The sequence below is a fragment of the Taeniopygia guttata genome, chromosome 15, assembly GCF_048771995.1.
Source record: "Taeniopygia guttata chromosome 15, bTaeGut7.mat, whole genome shotgun sequence".
Classification (NCBI taxonomy): Eukaryota; Metazoa; Chordata; class Aves; order Passeriformes; family Estrildidae; genus Taeniopygia; species Taeniopygia guttata.
In genome coordinates, this window is record NC_133040.1 from 8,424,218 (window position 1) to 8,447,219 (window position 23,002).

General features: G+C 46.2%; 1 protein-coding gene across 3 annotated transcripts in view; it reads right to left on the reverse strand.

Moving 5' to 3' along the window:
- ULK1 (unc-51 like autophagy activating kinase 1) overlaps nucleotides 1-23,002 on the reverse strand; it is a 72,925-nt gene that overhangs the window by 8,985 nt on the left and 40,938 nt on the right. Inside the window, exons 13-23 of one of the 3 annotated variants that reach the window (XM_072935967.1) lie at nucleotides 17,302-17,390; nucleotides 15,079-15,241; nucleotides 13,803-13,863; nucleotides 13,432-13,521; nucleotides 9,390-9,515; nucleotides 5,842-5,993; nucleotides 4,943-5,026; nucleotides 4,109-4,371; nucleotides 3,370-3,554; nucleotides 2,824-2,939; nucleotides 2,166-2,309 (exon numbers count right to left, since the gene is read on the reverse strand). In XM_072935967.1, the coding sequence (XP_072792068.1) occupies nucleotides 2,166-2,309; nucleotides 2,824-2,939; nucleotides 3,370-3,554; nucleotides 4,109-4,371; nucleotides 4,943-5,026; nucleotides 5,842-5,993; nucleotides 9,390-9,515; nucleotides 13,432-13,521; nucleotides 13,803-13,863; nucleotides 15,079-15,241; nucleotides 17,302-17,390 (1,473 nt within the window). Of the gene's footprint in view, nucleotides 1-2,165; nucleotides 2,310-2,823; nucleotides 2,940-3,369; nucleotides 3,555-4,108; nucleotides 4,372-4,942; nucleotides 5,027-5,841; nucleotides 5,994-9,389; nucleotides 9,516-13,431; nucleotides 13,522-13,802; nucleotides 13,864-15,078; nucleotides 15,245-17,301; nucleotides 17,391-23,002 lie in introns of all 3 variants that reach the window. The other 2 variants (XM_030285385.4, XM_072935968.1) reach the window with 2 other exon arrangements.

The window sequence follows — 23,002 nt, forward strand, 5'->3', positions numbered from 1 at the left end:
GGGCTGATCTTTATCATACACTGTTGTAGTGTAATGAACTTCCCCACCATGGAGCAGCACAGTTTGAACCCTGGCTCCCTGCCTTTTTGCTGTTACTGTCACTGAATGAGCACTCTGGTCAGTGATGGTTCTAGAACACCCTGTATGCAAGCCAGGAGAGTTTTCATTAAATGCCCTGTACTTTTGCTTTCCCACTTTACAAATAAGAGTCTGGGCAGAGAATGAGTGACCAGCTGAGTCAAGACCCTAACCCCAGGGTTCTGGAGACCCTGTAGGTATGGTGCCCATCAGACAATTCCATCACCATCAGCATCGCCCCTTCTTGACCACTGAATTCACCCTAAAAGCACAAAAGGAGATTTTGTCTCACAATACATCCAGCACTTCCAGAGGCTTTCCCACCCCGACACACTGCCACAGAGGAAAACATTCTGTCTGATGGGGGATGCCAGTACCAGCTCCAACACTGCTAACTGTACCCAGGTGGTATTCTCCACTCTCACTGGTACTTTGGAGGAAGATGTTCGTCTTCTAACCACAGGTTTAATTTACTGCCCTACCCTGCCTTCAAAAGGTTCAGCAATATAATAATGCACAACTGATCTCCAGAGAGACACAGCATCTTTTCCTCCCAAGAGCTTTCTCCATGTTGTGAGCAATGCTTCAAAGCCAAGTGGATCATCAAAGACTGGCGGAATATTTCCAGTTCCCTCAGAGACAAGAGAGAGAGGACCTACAACATCACATTCTGGCTGCCCTGTAATTCCAAGATGTTGTTTGCAGAAACTAGGATGATTCACAGAAAGGCTCTGCCTTTAGTACTGTCCTTACTCATGACTTGTGCAAGCACTTGGGGTGAAAAGTTTCCCCTTTCCACCATTAACTTTGTGCATTAACTATAACATGAGGAGTTCCTGCACAGGCACTAATAAACAAAGTTTGTCCTGCATCATTGCTTTGGTCACCCTGACCTAACACTGTGTGTGTGCTGCAGGTTCACTTTCAACAGCCTCCTATTCCAGGCCTCCCATCTGACATGCTGACTGTTGGGCAGACCCTTGAGCACCTGAGTATCAACCTGCTGAAACCTGGTGCTTGGATCTGCTTCCAGGCTGCTATTATCCCTGAAAAGCAACACAGGAAGTCTGAATCCTGAATCCATCACATTGCAGTAGTAGCTGGAGGCTGTAGCCAGGACAGTAACCCCACTGTGCTACAGGCACCTCACACAGTTTTTAAGAGTCTTAAAGCTCACTCTCTAAATAAGTGAGACAAAGAAAGAATTGTGGTTCCAATCTGCCAGGCAATCAAAGACATGAGTGGTTTTAGTTAGGATGGAAATGCAAGTTATACACAGGAACCAAGGCCACATGTATCCCCATCCCAGTCAAGCAGCTTATTCATGGTCACATCCAAACTTCCCCTGCAGTAACTGAGAACAGAGTCAAGTACATTCAGATGAGGAACAGCCAAGACAAAAAAGCAAACAAGCCAAATATGCAAATCAAAACGTGTCCAAATATTTTCTTAAACTGAACATAGACTCCAACTCCCAGACACTCTATCCCAAAAGGGCCAATCACCACAGCCTCACCTGCTGGCTGAGCACTGGTGTCTCACAAGGAGCATCTGCCAAGCAGGAGTGCATCTCCCCATCTCCTACCTAAACAGCTCAGAGCATAAGTAACACCTCTAATAGTTTTACACACAGAGCCCTCCTGGCTCTTTCCCAAGAGTCCTTGTGCATGGAAATCGTTGGGCACAGATAGTCACACTCATCTTTTATAGCTCATCCAAAACCCACGGGGAGAACAATCAGAACACAACACAATCTTTACATTTGTTGACTTCTCAGAAACAGTGGTTCTGTGAACAGCTGCAGCACTATTCCTGAAGCAGAGAACAATAAAGTAACAGTTTGCCTGTCTCTTACAGTACTGGAAAACCACTCTCTGGCACAAATGCCAGAGCAAGCAGTCAGCAGCAATGACTGGGGTTGGCAGGAGCCAGCACTAGAACCTCAAAGGTGCTGAGACCAGCTGAGCTCTACAAATTGCTCTGAGCAGCCTTCTGCCATCGCCAGTGCCCTGCAGCAAGGAATGCAACACATCTCTCTGCCCCCAGGCATTCCCACTGGAACAGGCAGGTAGGTATCGGCCCTTTACCTGAAAACATCCTGGTCCTCGTGGTCTGTGGGGGGGTTGTTCCACTGGGAGGGGATCCGACAGTAAAAATCACTGGGGATGGGCTGGCAGAGCCCCCAGCCCGGGCACCAGAGTGCAGGGTCCCTCCGAAAGCACCTGAGGGAGCTGGGGAGACAGTTGAAAGGTGCAGACCGGCATTACAGGAAGGTCACTCAGAGCACGGGCACCCCGCCCAGCGGGTGTGTTCCTGCAGACTCTCCTGGGACACACTGGGTGCCAGCACAGGCCAGTGAGGCACCCCCAGCACAGAGCCCGGGCAGTGCCAGCCGCTGCTGCAGCTGCTCTCCCTCCTCGCTGCCTGGCCTGCACGCCCAGAACACCCACCCCTGCAGAGCCATTCACACTGAGCCGCCTGGCACCAAGCCACCACTTCCACAGGTCATCACACTCAGAAACAGCCAAAAGAGGAAGCCCTGCCTACAAAAATCACAGCACTACCCAGCAGCTGCACAGCACACACAGCCCACAGAGCAGGGGAAAGCAAACACCACTGCACTCCTCACACACGGCGCTTCCTGTGCCAAGAGCCACCGGCAAAGCAGCCTCCCATCTGCAGGAGGGGTGTAGGCAAACCCCAACCCAGGACACCCTGCCAGATCTGCCTGGCCTCCTCACCTACCTGCAATTTCCATTGGCTTCTCATTGTTCAGGCTGTCGCTGCTGCCAGCTTCCGAGATCTGTGCCCCAAAGGCTGCCTTCAGAAGCAGGTCAGTGAGTCTGCCAGTGCTCAGAGATCTAAAAAGAGTACATACAACATGATGCTGAAAGTCAACAGGTGCCAGGTGTCAGCTAACTTCACTTCTTTGTGCTATTCCTGGTCCACAGCCACTTAACACTACACAGTGAACAGTCTGGAGCTGAAAAAAAACACTCTTTCACCGGAGCATCTGAAGCACCTCCTGCTACTTGTAGAAAGCATAAAACTATCATGGCTAACTGCAATAATGCAAGTCCTTACTACATTAATACAACACAATTTGTTTTTGTTGAAAATAATGAAAATTAGTATCAGAGGACTCCTCCAGAACACTGGTGCTAGCAGATAACTACACAATGTTTACAGATGCCTCACTACAACTTCATCATCAGCTGGGGTTTGAAATTTGCCCCATCTGTCCTGCACTGAGGAGTGAAGCACCACTGTATGAAGCAGACTGCAGCTCACCTGCCCTTGATCTCTTCCACAGGCCTCAATCCCAACCCCGTTTGCTGGCAGTGGAAATGACCCATCTCCTTTAGATCTGGCAAGGTCTTGTTCCGGGTCGGAGTCATCATGACCCCCTGATGGGCCAACAGGGTGAGGAGATTCTGGGAACTTGGGGTTTTGGGAAACTCAAATGGGGACACAGCCTAAGAAGAACAGAAAGAACAGAGATCTGAATTTAAAAGAAAGGAGGAAGGCTCTTCATTTGTTTATCAAAATTAAACTGTTTAACAACCTGCCTGAAATAAGGGTGGAAATCCCACCCTGAAGTTACTTGTCTCTAATCCCAGAAAGGCTAAAAGGAAAGGACAACAAACTGCTGAGAATTTTGCAAGCAAAGGAAATGCTGTCACAGTGCCTACTCCCCATGAGGCCCAGGGCTGTCTAGCTGCTGGCTCTACTGGGGATTCCGGCTGGACACACGCTTGTGTCACAGCTGGGTCACCCTGTCCCCACCAGCCAGTCACTCTGGCCATTAGGGCAGCTCCTTTCCCAGGCTCTGCTGAGCACTGCTGCCAGGGCAGAGCTGCCCATGGAAAGCAGGACACCACCCCATTTCACACAGATCACTGCACAGCCCTCACAGGATAGGAGCAAGTCCTGATAAATCCAGGTCAGAGTTATCTGCTCCTGCAGCAGCTCATGCCCAAATCACCCAGAAGATCAAGCTGTAAGAGGCCCAAAAGACTCCAGGGCACACCTTGGTAGGGGAGCCCACTATTGTTGGCAAAGGGCTTCTCTGCATGAACTCGGAGAGCTTTGGTGAGGACCGGAGCTGCCGGCAGTGCTGCAAGCCATGGATCTGCAGAGGCTGGCTGACTGGGGTATGACCAAAGTGAGCAACAAGAGGATCAGAGTGCTGCTTGGTTATCTTCTGCCTGCAGGAATGCAAATCCGACAGGTTGGGAGCACTGTGGAGCCGGGAGCCCATCCCTCGAGGAGACTGTTCGGGCACCAAGGAACCTGGAGGGCACAGAGTGACAAACCACATCACTGCCTGGTTCTAACAGAGAGAGACAGCCTGATCCCAGGAGCTACAGCTCAAACAGATCAAAGCCTTCTATGGCTAAGCATGGTACTGAGCAGAGCCTGCCAGGCCTGGTTATGTTTTGAGTCTGTGAGAGGATGAGATATGAACAACAGGGAAATAGAAGTGCAGCTTCTTTCATTCATTGCCGCCTATTCAGAGACACAAACCCTGACTGTCAGAGCTCAGCAGCAAGGAAATTATACATCAAGCAGGCCTCTTGGCAGAGTAGGTGTTAGAGGTTTTGAGATGCTTTTCCTTCACTCAACCCATTGGCTTCTAAGTCCCAAATCTGAGTTTTTTGCAACACTGGGTCTGTCAGCACTGGAAGATGCTGGTTGACAGGATGTGAATGAAACAACCACAACTCCCATGAGCACACAGAGATCCTGGCTGGCCAAACATCCAGAGAAGGTGCTGAAGCAACCAACCCAACCTAGAATGCCCTGAGACTACAGTTCTGGCTTTATCCATAGGAATAATGAAGGAAGGCAAGGACCGACGCACCGGCAGCAGGAACACGGCTTCTCACTTCTGCTCCAAGAGAAGATGGGGTAACAGTCTGGCTGGGCTGCTCTGGGATTGTTCCAACTGTGAGGGAATGAAATAAATAAGAAGTTAATTCAGTATTAAGTTTTCATAGGCAAGAACAGCACTATGCACCACCTGTTTATAGAAAGATGCCAATTATCTCTTCCATCTTCTCAGCCCTAGCTGTGTGGTGAAAAGATCATAAACTCCTGTAAAAGGAGGTAAAAAACCACTGCCTGGTATTAGTTTAGCAAGTTTTAGTCTGACTTTGCAGTGATGTTAGTTCAGAGGAATAGAATATGAATATTCTGTATTTCCCCATAAGCAGAGACTAATAAATACAGGATCAAAGACACCAGGGATATAGAACAGCTCATTATATCAGCCTGTTCCTTTACAGAAAACAGAAAATTGCATCCATTGGGATTTCTCTTGTCTCTTTCCACTTGAATTGATTGTCAGCATCTAGATCAGGCTACCAGATATTCAGCCAAAACTTTTCAGTCTGGAAGTTCAAGCCCTTTGAAAGCTGGTCAGAATTTTGTTTTGATGATATTGGCTTACATTTGCTCTCATCCCAACCTGAGCCAGTACAAAGATACTTTGCACTTACAGATGCCCTCTTCTGAGGGCAGCAAAATGTTTGATGCAGGCACCAAAGCAAAGCTTGCCACTCCTGGGGCTAACAGGTATTTTTCTCTCTGTTTTACTGAGGTCAAAACATTTGTCAAATCGTCTGTGGAGAAGAACCACAGGGGAACACAACAATCTGAATTCTCTACTACCTGGCAGCTACAGGTGGTCAAACCCTTCCTCTTTATAGGAAAGAGGCAAATGATTTTATTAGGACAGCAACGTGCCAGCTGACATCTTACCTTGTGGTGATGGCATAAACGGCTTGGCACCACCAAAGGAGAGCTTTTTAGTGCTGGGCATGGATCCATGCTCTCCTGGATAAGGAGGGGAAGCACCAGTTTTGGGAAAACCAAGAGGACTTGTACTGCTGGACCTCCGGACTGTGGCAGACCTTACAGGAAACAAGAGCAGCACACAGATCACTCCAGAGGCCAGTCCAGAAGAGGAAGGAGAACAGCATCACACAACACACAAACACACACAGCTACTCCCACAAAAGCAGAGCTTCAGGACTGTTTATCCTGGATCCAAATCCCGCTGTTCTAGGACTACACCGAAACAGATTAAGATGATAATCCTTGTTCTCAAGAGTTTCAATTCAAAAAAATTAAAAGAACAATTGAGGTTAGCTTAGCTGTAAACAGGAGAGTCATTTTTCAGAGACATTTCAGATGCTTGCAGGTATCTATATCAATAATGAACAAGACAGTTTCCTATCTTGCCATGTCCAAGATCTTTATTGTAGGCAGTGTCTCTAGAATACCCTGAGAGGGTTTTTTTCAAGTGTGCCTCCTGTGCTGAGCCACTTGCCCTTCAGTCAGAGCAGCCTTTAGGCAGAAAGCTCTGTGCTCAATGCTGAGGTAAAGTGTGCCAAGACACTGCTCTGCAGCAGAGCTTGGACTCAAATCAGGAGCTACAGAGCAAAACACAACAGTGTGTGGCTGTCAGATCTGAAACACTTCACAGCTACCCAGAGGAATTTGGGTTTTTGGGCTGGAAAGTTAGAATTGCCTGTCTAAACACCTTCAACTCCTTGTGAAGGCTCAACTTAGGGAGTTAAAATTAATTTGTAAAGCCCACACATGCAGGAGCCTTTAGTATTACCCAGTGCTAAAATGAAACAGAAAAGGAAACTAGTGGGAAAGTGAGTACATTCACACCTTCAGTCTGGAGAGAGACAGGATTACTGCATATCAATTAATTATTTCTCAATATGTGAATCTTTTCACCGTCATTAAGAACACACAACCCAAATTGCAATACCATTCTGCCTCTGCAAGCTCCTTCACCAAGACTCCTATTATACTCCTCTACAGGAGAAAATCTTTACATCAAGTCCTTCACTCTGTTCTCAATTTGGAAACATTTTTTCTCTTGTTACAAGAACATTAGTCTCAACCAGTAGGTGGTTTTCTGGACAGGAATCAATCAAAAAACCCTCCTTGCTTGAGCCACTGAAGGATGCTGTCACTAAGATATCCTGCCTCCTCTGCCAGGGATGCTGCATTTAACTGTCCTCGTGTATCTGAACAGAAGGAACAAAGGATGTGGGTTTCAGGATGGGCAGAATCATCCTGATGAACTGTCAGTAAACCTACACAACAACACTTCAAGGTATATATTTCTTTATGCCACATTTCAGAAAATAAATACATTTTAAAAAATAAATCTATTTCAGTAGTTGAAGTAGTTGAGTAGTTGATCTGCCAACCTCCCTGCCCCTATTCAATGTGTTACCACATTCTGCATCCAAGTAAATCTATATAATTTATATATATAAATATATATATATAGATAGATAGATAGATATAATCACATGCTTGGAAAAAAGGAAATACTTGGAAATTTTAACCTAAAAATCACTTCTCTTCAGGTTGCTCCAGATTCAGAGGCTAATGCTCATCAAGTGCCTGGCCCTGAAGCCAAATGAATTTCCAAAGAGAAAGGTGAGAAGATACCGAAATATTCAGTGGCAGACAGTATTGCCCTGCCATGTTTTTAATTCTCCAGACCATGAGCCATGCAGAAAGCTGAATTTTATCAGGAGCTTGCAGAAGAAAACCACCAGGTGACTGCTGCTGCTGGAAGATGTGGAATGTCAAATGCCACCCTGTGAGACCCAGGGTAAGCCAGCAGAGGAGCAGGACAGGTGATATGGCCAGAGGCACACCTCAGCAAACCACACATCTGTCCACAAGCACAGCAGTTACAGGGCACACAGCAGCCAGTCAGGTGACAGGGGGACACTTCTCAGGCACCAGGGTGTACGTCAAGGTTTGCAATCAGATGATTCAGCACCAATGGCTGGTTTGATATACCTGATGGAAAAGTGGCATCACACACTAAATGCCTGGTGGAGTTTTCTCCTGCCATTCCTGAAGGGTGTCTACTGAACCTGCTGATTAGAGGAAGTGATGGCCAGAGATAAGTATGGCTTCCTGGGGCAGAAAGAACATGACGCCAGAGATGCTGAGAAGATGCTAAAAGCAGCCTGTGAGTCACCCTGATTGGGCCCATTCCTCGAGTTCCTCTGCAGGGACATGCCAATCTCAGCATTACACAGAAGTGACTAAAAGGAGCAAAACGTGGCAGTTTGCTCCCTGGCTGCAGCTGTGGGCTGTGAGCCTCAACTCAGCAGCCCACCACCAGCTCAGGGGCTGGCACAGCACCTTCTCCAGAGCTCCCTCTTGATACCTCACAGGGATAACCAGGACTCTTGTGAGGTCCAACACCAACAGCACCCACAAGTTTTGCTGTCAAAAACATAAGGCACGTAGGAGACAGGACAGAGTTCACCACAAAACCTGTCACACACTCAAAAAAGTTAACATTAAAAAAAAGTATTAAAATTACAGTGGCACAGACCAAGTCTTCTGCTAATCTTTATCCTTGATCAGTATCAGCATATCATGTCTCTACTTCTGGGTCCACTTCAAATAAGCCTCATCCTGAATTAGGCTGGCTGGAGCCCAAACAGGCTGACACAGGTATTAACCTACTTTCGAAATCTAAACTTTAACTAATCCAGACACCAACACAACTCATCCTAGGAAAGACATGACACCTCTTAGACACTTCTATTTGAGCACAAGCTCCTTAAGATCCTGTGTAGGTCTCCTTCCCATCCGTCGATGACCTGGGCTGCTGCTGCCAGCCAGCAATCATATTTGAGAAGAGAAAAAAGCCCTACATGTCTTGGATGTACCAGGCATTACCTCTGCACTCAGGTCAGCTGTCTGCTGCAGACCTGGCGTCAGGGTATTCCTGACAGCCTTCAGAAAACATGCTCTGCCTCACAAGTTTAAATTGCTCATGATTTACTCAGCCCTGGCTGCATAACCACATTAATATGCAACTCGTGCACAACACATCATCTATGGCGTGACTGGCTACAGGAACCAATTAAGGTAAAGTCAGGTAGGTTCTGTAGCCCCATCCATTTTAGTTGTTTATCTCAAATTTTCCTTTTATAAAGGCATCTGCCAGATGGATGGTTCTCTCTACCTGGACACTTGGATGCCCAATCCATAGCTGGCATGGGAAAAGCTGTCAGACTCAAAGTGGCTCAGCCTTCACTCTGAGCTGACAGGAGCCTTCTCACATAAAAGCACACATGCAAAACTGACAGTGCTAACACATAAATCTCACCACCACCACAAAAACACCCCAAAACACACCCCTACAGCAAGGGGGAGAGCCCAACACCCAGGGAAATTTATAGAGGTACAGAAAGTACGGTGTAAAGCAGTTTGTTTACAGAGCCCCTGGTCCCAGCCCCAGCACTTACCGGGGAGAGGAGAATGGATTGGGAGACTGCAGGTTCTGCTCGATCCGACGGTAGTTGTGGATTTGTGTGGGGACTGGGATGGGCACGGAGTGACCGTACTTGCTGCTGGAAAACTGCCCTGGCCGGCTGTGGAAAGGAGACACACAGAGACAACCTCCTGTAAGGGCTGGGCCTTCCACCAGCTAATTGGAGATTTTATCTTCATGAAGCACGCAGGGAGCGTCCCCTGGGCTGCTCTGGGGCTGTGGGTTTGTACCAGGAGGTGGTTCAGAGTCATATCAAAGGGAAGTGGCACCACACATCTCCTGAAAACAGGCACCTTTCCTCCAGCACCATTCCCACCCACAGCCTGCTGTTAAAATGTGCACCCAAGCACACCACTCCCTCCAGGAAAACCAGAGCCCTGCTATTTCAGGCCACGGCTGGCCTAGTTTCCAACAGCTCGGATCCACAGCCAAGCAGACAGCACTGAGCAGGGGCTCAGCACCCCTGGCTCACAGAGGACACCAGCACAGACTGTGCTGACAAGAGCTGCCTGTGGCTGACTCATGCACAGGCACTGCTGCAGCCACGGCATCCCCGTCTCACACCACGAAGGGAATGTCGTGTTGTAGATCAGAGTATTGGCAAGTTAACTACAGGGTGGAGAAGGCAACTCAGGAGAAAAATTTGAGGGACAGGAGCTGGTATCTATATACCCATCAAGGACAAGATAGAATACCACGCACACAAAATGGGACAAGTCCATTCTGCAAATTCCAGGCTCCTTCCATCCAAGCTGGTTAACTGGCTCATGTCTGATACCTGTTCCCCCAGGTTACTCCTGGCTTCTCCACCAGGCTACACATGAACCACGCTGTACAAAACCCATGCAAATACCACATTTAACTAAGTAGCTGCCTAAAGTCTTTTCCCAAAGGCCTCAGAATTCTAGGATTAATTGCCATAGCAAAGCTATTTACAACTGCCAAAACCAATTGCAGGGATGTTGAACAATTATAGGAAGATCTTATTGGTAATGAAAGCTTCTGCAGTCTCCCTTGTTGTCAAGCGAGGACACACACCTGGGTCTGCCCCTGACAAGATGGAAGAATCACTCCTTGGGGTCTAGCACTTGGAATGGAAATATTTTACATGACATGAAAGGATATACTTAATTCAGCAAGAACACACGTGTACTCGGGGGAAGAAAAAAAAAGTTTGTAACTTATTTGGCAGTTCAAAGTGTCCCATTACCAGAATTTCTGATTTGAGGAAGGTCATAACATTCTGTGGTTTATGGTGACAGCATTGAACTAACGTGATCTGCAGTAAAGTGTCTGCAGATCTCCACACAGTGCATGTGAAGACACTCCTCCATCACAGGAGAGCCAAATAACTGGAAGAGATCTTTCATCAGGGCTGAATGATCAAATGATTCCAATCTTTTCATTCCTCTCTCCACTTTCTGAAGTTCTATATATTCTTCCTTGTGTGCTCTTATTTTTTCCACCAAGAAAACAGACTCTTAATTTCCTATTTGTCTCCAAAAGGCCGCATGGATGCCTTGATTCTTCACTGACACAATAAAATAAAAGCATTAAAGGTTTCCAGTAGCTCAGCAAAAAGATGAGGCCTTGATGTATCTGCCTTCCATGAATATAAAACATAGTGTTGTGACAGACATAAACAAAACAAAGCTTTTGCAAGAAATCTGAAGGTTCATGTGAAACCTTGTGCTCACTTTGAACATACATCTCAAATGCTACCTTTTCTATCTGGTCAAAATTCTTTATCAGAAAATAAGTTCTTGGGTAAAAGGATTCTCCTTCTCCCCAAGAGTTATATCAAGTCCTTATTTCCTTCACATGGTGCAAGTTGCAAAGGAAATTATCCAAATGAGGTGACATACACTAAACCTGCTAAATAGCCTCAAGCCCTAAAGAATGCAATTGACAATAAACCTGCAAAGTCCAAGAGATAAAGCTGGGACAGGGAGTTTAACTACTTGGCAGTAATTAAAAGCTCTTTGAAAACAGTATTAAATCTACTGCTGTGGGGTACATCCAAGGAATTACCTTTCATTAGACTTACTAAGCATCTTCAAGGAAGCATTAAAAAAAAAAAAATTAAAAAAAAAAAAGGATCAATTATTGGCATGTTTTAACTCTGCCCGGTTCTTAAACTCTTAATTAAGAGCAAGGAGAGCTGTCAGTGTACCATGACATCCTGTGGAAACCCCACTGCAGGCCACTCTGGAACAGCCCTTGCTTTCTGTCCCAGATGGACTGCAGCCAGCACTGCTTGCTAGCCTGGAGCCACACATGGAAGGGAGAACTGCTGCATCCAAGTGAGCACAGGAAAGAGGGAAAATCTGGACTGCTCTGCACTAGTGGAGACAAATGCTGAACCAACAGGTCTCGTGCACTTCCCCACCAGGGAAGGGCACTAAAACCCAGTGAGGGCACACCTGGGTGGCACCAGTTCTGAGCACCTTTAGGGGACAGTCCAGAGCACGCTGTATCCTCTGGACTCAGGGTAACTGCTCCAATCCTTCATTACTGATGTCTTATTCCCCAACCTAAACAGCACAGAAATAAGCTTTTCAGTGTTACTTCAAGGCAGACTGAAAAGTGGGAAGTAGCACTAGAGGGTTTGGCATCTGCTCCACAGAAGCTGCTGGGAAGGAGTAGGAAAGACCAAGAGAATTGAAACATGTTTAGATCAAAGCCTCTGGCATTGACTGGCCACCCTGGGATCCACTAGAAAATGTTTGGTGAACAGTGAGAAGTGGGCAGCATTTGTGTCAACTTCCCTGAATTTCTCCTCACTGCTGCCCAAGGCCAAATCCTTTAACAGAGACTGATCTCCAGAATGCAAAGGAATCAGTTAAGGAATAAGCTGTTAAAAAGCTTAGCAGGCCATGGCATAAGAAGCCTCCTGCAATTAAACTCCACACTGTGGTACACGCTTGCCAATTAATCTGATCACGTCAGTGAGGCTCTGAGCTATGTTATCCTCTGTTAAATTTGTATGCTTTGAGGCTATGTTTTGTCATTTTCTGGGCTCTGTTCATGTGACAAATGTGTTCAACAAACAGCCTGGGACTATGTTTTCTTCTTAAAAAAGATTTTAGGGTCATCCATCTCCCAGTGTGAAATCCCCTTAAACCATCCTCCCCCGACAGGTGCCATATTGACAGAACAGAAGATGAAAGCTGTCCTGCTTCCCCAGCAGGCAAGAACAAGATGGGAAGCAACACGAGCAGTTCCCTGCAAGCTAAGCACATACCCTAAAGCTTCAGGGCCCAGAATCAAGGGGATCACCTTCCAGAGACCATTAACACCTTCGGAACACAAAAGTGTCCAGCCCCACTGGGCAGCTGGTACTGTTACATGTGGGCAGCTGTCACCTACAACACTTCTAAAGGCCAAAACTGAGTGTAGAGCAACTGGTTTAGCTGGAATAAAACCCATGACCACGTCTATTTGCACTTGCTCCTCCTACTCCTGCATCCCCCATTAGTAAACAAGGTCCAGTATCAGCATTTCTTTCTAGAGACACAGCACAAGGAGCTTTTCAACAAACCACAAACAACTAAGCAGGCCCTCATCTGTCCTTCAACAACGAGGAGAGATGAGCAACACTCCCCCACACCTGTCCAGTAAATTAGAATTAGAAACAAGAGTCTTTAGCTGGAATTCTCCTCACCTCTGAGGGCTGGGCACTGGGGGGATGAGCAGCACATGCGTGCCAGCAGAGCACATTTACCTTCTGCTTGAGAACAATCCTTGCCCCCTCAGGGAACAGAGTTAATTCCAGCTCTCCTGTGTTCTCTCTTAGCCCCTCCTGAGAGCCAGAAGAGGGAGAGACAGGCTCAGTAGTTGGGACTGATCAGTGTCCAAGGCTGGGGAGCTTCTCCTGGGTGTTTCTTGTTACCCATTAATTAAGAGGAGAGATGTGGATCTTGCCCAGCACACTAGAGCAGTAAAATCCCCCCTGGAAGTCAATGGGAGTTGGATTATTCAGTATTGCACAGACACCACCAAACAGTTTTTCTTACCCGGATGGGCTTGGAGAACTGCTGTATGGGGGTGATGGAGATGGTGTCCTCCCTTGGCTTTCCAAGCCTGCTGAAGTCACCAGGGAACTCCTGAGGGAAACAGAAACTCAGCTGTCAGAGCCTGGGAACCAACCCTCTTTCCCTCCTACAAAGCACAGCTACAGAGCCGTGTCTGCCCAGCAGCTCTGGGGACTGTCATCCTGCTCCCACCACATGAAACTGAAAATGGTCAGAACCAGGCAGGTGACAGACATCCCTGAAAAAAAGGCTAACTCAGGAACATCTTCCCTCCCATCCACCAGAACCCCACAGTCCCAAACACACATCAGGCTCCAGTGGCTGGACAGCTTCAGGTGCCATGCTGGTCTTACCCACTGTACATCAGGCTGTCCTGGATTGGTTTCCCTCCTGCAGCCTCAGCAGCTAAATCACCTGACGGACATGAAAGCACAAAAATAAACTAATTAAAGATAATTTTCTTTAAATTTTTTATACATTCATAGCAATTGAGATTTTGTGTAGAATTTCCTGCTCCTCCAAGCCCTGCTGAGTTGTTCCTGAAGTCAGTGTTTTGCAAACCACACATGGGCTGAAGCTGAAGTTCATGGTGGATGCTGCTAATCCTTACACCCTGAAGTTTTTGAAAATTTAGGCTGAAAGCAAGTCCTCTTGGAAGGGGGCTTGGCAATCCTGACAATCATTTGAGGCAATAGGTCCATGTCCACTTAGTGCAAGTCACTGGCTGCTGTGCAGAAGTGGTACAAGATACTCAGAGTGCTTTGGAACATCCCTGTCCTCTGTGGCAAAAATCCAGGGCAGCCAAATGAGCTGGCAGCTGCATACACAACAAACATCTGAACACTGGGAACATGACCAGCACCAGGCAAGTGTGTACTGGTCCCACCACTGATTCCAGGGAAAACACAAGCTCCTCCTTATCATAAGGATTGCAGAGATCTTCCAGAGATTACTCTACCCCTCCAAATTCCTGTTTTAATACAAGTGGTGCAATTGTGAAAGGAGGAATCACAGCATTTATCCCTAAGTTCCAACTCAGCAAAGCATCACACACATGGGCAAGGCTGAACAATGTCCTTCTGCTGGTTAAGTAAGGAGACTTGTGCATGAACTGAGGCCCTGGTTCTATGTACATCTGTATTTTCAAGCTAGTCCTATCAAAGTATAAACTCATAAAGGTCATAAAATGAAATTTAGAACTTTTGAAAAAAAAAAAACCAAAACCAACGTATTTTAGTTTTTCTTGGGGATTTTTGTAAAATCCAGCTTGCTGGCTGAAATCCTGTCTTGGACTGTGATGCTGAGTGAAACTGAAGACAGGATAACAAGGTAAAAGCTTCTGTGAGAGAGACTTTTCCCTGTGAGCCTATTTATCTTCTTTTCCAGTTGGATTTCCAGGTTCAATCTCTTATTGAGGTCCTCAAGTAATCTTTACTTTCAAATCCTGTCTTTAAAGGTAATTACAAAACACCCTATGAAACTAGCCAGATGTCTCTGCCAGCTTGAAAACAAAACCATTCCTACATTTCAGTCCAAACAGACAACTTTAATTACTCTTTAAACTCTTCAATATCTATCCTTAACATCCCCCTCAGCTCAGAACATCTGCATTTTCAGAAACCACCTTACTTGAGAACTGTGCTGGGACCATGACAAAGTCATCTGTGTCACAGGAGGAATTCTTGCTGCTGCTTCCTGCAGAGTCCTTGGATCCGTGCAGAAACCCGGGAGAATCCTGGGTAGGAGATGCCAGCGCCTTCTCCTGCAGCTGCTGCTGCATCTCTCCAAGGGACTGCTAATTCAAGGAGAAAACAAACACTGCCTTCAGCACAGCTACTTCATCATTCTGCTCCATCCTTTAAACTGAGCTGTACAAGGCTACAAACAACATTTTGCTGATAAACCAGAGCTGATGGTTTGCCAGAAGCAGCTGTTTATTTTGCTGAAAAGGAACGGCCTTTTATGTCCCTGTCAGAATAGTGCATCTTTTGTTACACAAAACATATTTCCAGTGTGTCTGATGCTCTACAGATACGAAAAATTCACTCAAGGTATTGCATACTTCTGCTGAGGTTTTCTGGATCAACCACACATTTTGTACCAACTCACTTTACTATGGCTGGGAACACAAGAGGAGCTTTCAGAGATCCTTTTGGTTGTTCTTGAGGGTTACATTTTTTCTGTTTTTTTTCTTATACACAGAACCATCTGGTCTCTATTTGTGCTTTTGCAGCACTTGGTAACACAGAGATAAGTGTTCCTGAACTTCCAAGACCACCCTGTTTTGCTGTACTGCTGCTAAGGAGCTAAAGAAAGGCCCAAGAGAGATGAAACTTTCAGCAGATAAACAGCTCGCAGCTGTCAGAGGCAGGACAGTCCCTAAAAAGTCCCATTTTCTTGCTTCCTTCAGCTAAATGATGAACAGCCCCACAATCCCCTCCCATTGCAGACAGATGGAGGAGGCTGGACGGTTTAAGAAAGCTTTAAGGCAGCTGAACTGCCCACGGAGCAGATCACAGTCTTTATACTAATGCATTTCCAGGCTGAGAAAGACTTGAAGCAGCTTTCACTTGGGCTTCATTAAGACCTTGCTCACCCTGCAGAGACTCTCCTGCTGCACCAGAGGGGACTCCCTCTCTCTGCACACACAGGACATACAGGCAGAAGGAATTTTCCAGCTGTCAAAGTTGTCTCTTTTCCACCCAATCTGTGAACCTTGCCCTGCAGACGTGGCATTTTCCCCAGACTGAGCCAGCACCTCCATCAGCAAAACCTCCAAAGGCAGAGCAGGAGAGGTGGAGTAAACCTCTAACATTGGAGCCCTTCCCAGTCTGGCAGTGATTCTGTACCATCCTTCAGCTTCCAGACCAGGAAAGCTCAGGACACTGAGTCCGCTTTTCACACCATCTGCTCATTCCTGGAGTCTTATGGCCAGGAGGGCCTCAGCCAACCACCCTCTACTTCAGGCTGCAGGGAGGAAGCTCTCAGGGACACAATTATGAAACATTCAGAGGGGAGCAGACCTGTCTTCTCTGTCCAGCTCACATCATGAGCACCTACATCAACTTCTGCTGGTGCCCCTCAGTCTTTCCCATGAGATACTCTGGCCCAGGGAAACATAGAACAAAGCAAAAAACCAGTCATGCCAGGGAAGAATAAGTCTCATCCTTCTCTCTTCCCTTACCAATCAAACCACCAGCATTTCTGAGTTCAAAGTCAAAGGCAGCTTTCACCAAGAGCCTTCAAAAACAACCTTTCAGTTCAGTGAGCTGGAGGAATGTCACTTCACTGGTCACTTAAATATTCTGCCCTCCAGAAAAGTTCTCACCATTTTGGGTGACCAGAGAGAAAACCCATCAGTTCAGATCATCTTTCATGAGACCACTGGACTGTGGCAGGTCTGGTCTGAGCAAATAGCTTTGCTGAATGTCCCTCTGTGGTGCCTGGACATGCTGGTCAGAAGGAGGTGGATGTACTGTCAGGCTGCAGAGACTTTGCTTGAACACACAGAATGTGCAGCCAAGGAAAAAGAGCTACACCCTGAATTAGCAACAGCTTTGGGTTCCAAGGAGCTTTCCATCTCTGCCAAGACAAGCTGGTGTTGCTCATACCAACTTCTTTCATAATGGCTTCTCATCCAACAGGCAATGGCACACTGAAACATGTCTTGGGGAAACTAAGCCAACTTTCAGGGTCCAAACTCTGAACTGGAGAGAACACTGCTCCGAGCCCAGCCAGAACCACAGTGTTCAGTGACTCACACCAGGAGAGCACTAAAGCAGAGACCTCATTTCAAACACACAAGCAGGAAAACCATTAACACAAAGAGTGCAGCCTCTGAGCTGTACTTACAGGAGGTGATGCCAGGTGGGAAGTGGAGGAGCTGCTAGAGGAACTACCAGAGCCAGAACTGGGATAAGAAGGCATTGGCACGGAAGCAGCTAAAACCAGCAAAAGACAAAAACCAAAAGAAGTGGTTAAACCAAGATCAAGCAATAATAAAAAGTCTTCATCTTTTCCCATCAGATTTATCTCATGCACCATCATGTGTCTCATGTATCATATGTGGTCAATTAAAGGAGAACAAAAGAAAATTAGCATTCTGTTCAATTATGTGATTCACATGCATCCACTCCTCCGTGCACACTCTCACAGGTCTGAGAACTCCTGACCAAGATAAGATGCCCACTCAACCACTGACCTATCCAAGCAGCAAGATAGTTTTTTCTCTAAAGAGCCTCCAAAACATCTTTGCAAATGCAGGGAAAGAGAAACAGAAAAGTGAACAGAGTTGCTCGTGTCTGGGGCAGAAGCCAGGAGCTAGACCATACCCTGACAGATTTTTCCTCATGAGACCTCATGGCTTGGCACACATACATCAAATATTGGGAGATGTGTGCCAAGTTAAACACGTGCCTACTCAAAGCCTATGTGTTTGCTGTCCAAACAGCCACTCGGGCATTCCAGGCCATGTGCTCCTAGCAAAAACCCAAAACCCAACAAAAATCCTTCAAGGGTGTTTCCTCCAGGAAACAGTGTATTGCTTCCCATAGCTCAACTTGGTCACTTCAACAAGTTAAACATGTTTTAGTCATTCAGTATCTTTGCACAGAAATAGTTTCCATGGCACAGGCCATCCCTGTGTCCCTCCCTTTTATGTTTTATTGTTCAGTAGAGGAACTGCCAATTTTATTCACTTTGTTGCACTGGCCTTTGTAACCCTCACAAGGCCTAAAGCTTACACTGAAATGCCTGGTTAGCACTGACCTTCAGGCAGAAAAGATAATTAAGGCATCAGAGGAGAAAAGAATATTTAACTCCAGTGACTTATGCAAGTGAGGTTCAGTAAATAACAGAAGAGCTCAGCTCAGCCAAGCAGGGAGACAGTCAAAGGTAAAAATGGCTCTTCAAAGGACTTTGAAACAGTTAGTGGTTCAAATTCCCCAGTTCATCTGCACAAGACTGAACAGCACAGAAGAGCCCAAAATCTCTACTTCAAGGCAGCCTGAAGTCAGATTTGACACTGGAACCATTTTGGTATTTGAATGACTTAAGATAGAGATCAGAGACAATGTTTAATTGAGGAGAGGAACACTTTACTGCTCTTCCATTAAGCTGGCAGAGAATTAGCACCTTCTATCAAATTTCTACCTTTATAGTACCTGTGCTAATGACTCCATACCTAATACAAGGGAGATTAATAACACATAGAAGAGGAATGCTTCTGTCTGAAGTAAAACTACCTCTGTCATAAATCCCATTAGATACTACAAAGTACTTACTCTATTCAACAGGCTAGAAAAATAAAAGTCCATTTCTCTGCAATTAACTGTTGAAACAGTGCTCTAATGATAAAAGAATGGGAAAATATGCCTTTAAATAAATGGCTTTAGGAAATCTTTCCATGCAGCCTATCAAAGAAGGTTAAAGGATGACTAGACCAGAGTCTTGTATCACAGAGAGAGCAATCACTGAAACACTGAATTCCTAAGTCTGAGAGAGATGTAACAAGATCCAATAACAGGAAAGGAAGGCAAAGCAGTGTAGACTAAAAATAGGTATTTTAATGTAAGTAAGTGACCACTTAAACAGTTTAAGCAGGGTCACAGTGATCTCCTCCAGTCTTTGCCAACATTAACAAATAGGAACCCACAGCAGGATGGCAGCAGGGGGCTGGACACACTTTTTACCTTCTGCATCTACTCTGCACCAGATTTAGCACCCTTGGTGGGCTGTGCTGCTGTAAGACACTGCCCTGGCTCCTGTACAGCAGCAGGGATGGAGGTATCCTGAGGATGGGTTCTGGGAGGTCAGTCAGGGGCTTGGCATGGAGAGCCATTCTGTCCACAGCCAGCACAGCTGCCTTCCCTCCCCATGCTCAGGGAACACACACAGAGGCCTGAGAACTTGTCTGCAAAATGAAGAGCTCTGTCCTGCCTCTATCACACTGCTTTTGATCTCCACAGTCCTCCCACAGAGCCTGCAGAGCAATCCCTAGGACCTTCCTATGGATTTAATACTAAAAAGGAGGGGAAAAAAGGTCTTCCCGTTATTTATCCTGCCAGGTGCTGCAGAACAATTCACCCATGTACAGACAGCCCTTCCTATTATGGAAGGGTTATAGAAGGGTGCTTTTAAAAGAAGATAAGTGAATTCTCTACTGTACCCACACATGCCTGATGCAAGACTTGCATCAGCATTCATTTTTCCTGGAATTAGCATTTTTGTTAGAGTCATTTCAGCTTTCTCACAAGGTCCCCTCCAGCCTATTTTGGTGATTATTGATTTAAACCTGGCTAGAAATGAAACACTTCTATTTTTGACTATTTGCTCCAGATAGCTTTTCATTAATCAGGAGGAAAGACAAGCTGGCAGACTTTGCCATTATAATCTGAAACTCAAACTCAGCTGCATGAAGCACTACTTTAGATACAGCCTCTATTAACCACTCTTCTTATTTAAATCCCTTTGAACTCCTCAAATTCACTGTAATGCTGTGAGCTCCAACTCAGAAGGTCCTGACACTCCAAACAGACTTTGATGCATGTAGAACCATGAGGTTTGGCCCTGACAAACCCCCTCTGACCTCCACATCCCTGCTGGGGCATTTTTTGGTGTCAGCCATGTAGGCCAGGTTGAAAGAAAGACGCCTGCTTCCATCTCCTCCACACACCCAGGCACTCCCAGTTCAAAATTAAAAAGGGGTGCAAACACTCAGCTCATCATGTTCTCAGTTGAGTCTGAATGTGGGGAATGTTAACATGAATTGTAGGCTCCCACCCAAATCCAGAAATTGCTGGATTGTAATTGTAATGTAAATAAGTCTGTTTTCATAATTGTCCTCTCCAACTTGCTCGAGCAACAGAACAGTCATCCTGCACATTGTGTAACCAATGCCAACTGGTTTCAAAATGGGAGAGCTGGGAGCCATGAAGGCAAGCCTGTGCTCCAGCTGTGTGGATCCTGATACTGGATCCTATACTTGTCAAAATAACTTCTGACACCTCATCCTAGCAGGGGCTCAGTTGTCTTAAAAATAGCCAACCCTTAAGTTTTATAGAAAAGCTTTATTAGGAATCTGAGTTATACACTGGAGAGATGCACTTTTCTGATTATCCTGATTCAAATAAAACCGCTCATTAAAAAGTTCTTTAATTGCAATCTCTGACAAGGCAATAAAGTTTGAGTGCAAACTCTGAAAGGACTTGTCCAAATAAGCTGTTTTTTAGAGTTTAAAAGTCTACAGCATTAAAATCTTTTATATGCAAAAGTCAGGGGGATGTTTTGCTAGTTTTCATCTGAGTATTTTATGTACAATAAGATTAAAAAGGTGGCAAAAGTCGAGCTAAGCCTGACAGGTATTTCAGACAGTAAAGCACCCATGCACTTCTGAACCATAAGTGTTCACCTTTCATGCTCTCTAAACCCAGAGTCAAGGAGGCAGCAGCTTCTCATTCATTAAAGGCAGGAGCAGAAAAACCTCCAAAATATTCTGCACAGGTACCAATTACAATGTGTTTACTGAGAGAAGACTTGCACAAGCATTTAATTATGCCTTCTCATGTGTTATTACTGTAACACACAGCCCCATACCATATGCTGATCAGACCTGGCTACAGACAGACGACAGTCTGACTAGACACAGCAGTTTAAAACTTTATTAATCAATTTTTACACATCTAAAGTACATGCTTAGTCACAGGTACAAAACCCACAATATAAAATAAATTATAAGCAAACAAACAAACAAACAAAAAAAGTACAGCATCTTAGTTAAGCCCAAGGGCCTTGAACCCAGTCTCCAGGGAGGGAGATGAGAGGAGGGACATGAAAACAGCCATCCCTCAAAACAGCAGGGAAGAAGAGGTGCTTGTCAGAAATGCCTTATTGAAAGGCTCTTGAAAGAAATGTTGATTTTGCCAAAGCATCTCAAAAAACATGCAAATGTATTTCAACAAGGGGGATTCCCCTGCCTTAGCAGCTTCAAAATTATCCACCTGCAGAATGATCTACATTTGAGGACTCATCAGTTTTCCAGAATTCCAAAGTTCCATTATATTTTAAAAAACTCAGATGTGAATGACTCAGTGGTAGCCAATGATCAGCTCTCAAGGAGAGCAAGAATAAAGGCACACTGCTCCTTCCTCAGCACTCCACTGCAGGCATGAGGGCTCTAATTCAGTCTGAGCACAACCAGCATAGTTCAGGTGCAGCTCTTCTCTTTGGTATTTCCTACACTCGTGATGCTGAGCCATATGTTGAGATGAAGAAGCACAGCAAAGTTTTGGACTCTGCACACAGACTCAGGGGAGCCACCCCCTGAGAACTGCAGCCTTGCCAAGACACACTTCAGCTACAGCTGTGCAAGGATCTACACCACTGCCATGCTAGCAGCATTTCACAAATCTCAGGTGAGCTTTTCTTATGGAGATCACCATAACCCAACCTTTGCTGATACACTGGCTCTTCTCTCTCCTATCAGAAATCAAAAAGACCACAAGCAGCCTTTCTCCTGCAGGCTCTTCAGCACACGTCCCAGGGGCTCTGATCCATCACAGGCATTTGGCAGTAGCAGAGACCTCAGAGCAGACTATAAGAACTCCCTTCTCCACTAGCAGATTTCTGTGCACCACAGCTTCAACATCTCCACCGATGGGTTGATATTTCTCCCATGTCTTCAAAGCCAGTAGCAGTCTCTCCTGCCTGGAGAGGACTCCAGGCTGTGGATATATGTCCGGAGGCGAGGATCAACAGGGTGACAGAGAGGTCTGGAGTTTGCATAGGCCTTATCAGCCTGTAAAGGTGCTTTTTTTCTTGGTCCTTGACCCCACACCATTAACCTTGGAGCAGCTGGGGGCAAAGGCTGAGCTACAGCCTCCTGTTCACAATGGCACCTCTGATTCCTGCATGGCAGGTGTGCACAAGTTGGAAACCGGGGCCAAGTCAGGAGAACCCTTTCCTGTTTTTCTGGGGTCTTCTGCTCCCCTGGCCAGTGAAGTAGTGGGACAGCTGGAGGCAGGAGATGAGCTGCTGGGAATGCAAGAACATCCTGAGGGGGAGATCTTCTGCCCACAGGGGGATCAGACTCCAAAGGTTTTTCCCCACGCAGCTGCAGGACAGCAGGTGCCAGGAGCTGGGCTGGCTTAGGAGCAGCCCTGTAGGGCCAGGGTCCTTTCCTGCCCTGTGTTCCAGGGCTGGCCCCACATCCCGCTGGCACAGGGGCATTCAGGGCCCTGGCTACTTTGAAAGCTCCCCTAAACCAGAAGCGTCTTTTCTTGCCCGCAGGACGATCACCTGAGTGCACAGGTAAAATCTCATCAGGGACAGCTCAGAAGTCCTGCTCTGGCAGCAGGAAAGCAAGAGAGTGATGTAGATATCAGACAAGGTGTGTCTATGCATGGCACACACCCAAGAGGGAAACTGAGCTTGTGCTGGACATGTTTCCTCCAAGATTTTGCACTGGACAGCCCAAATTAGTCACTGATGAAGATTCTTGGTGCTATATTTACTCAGGAGATTAAATGTCCTGGAGAACCCCTCCAGAGAAGACAAC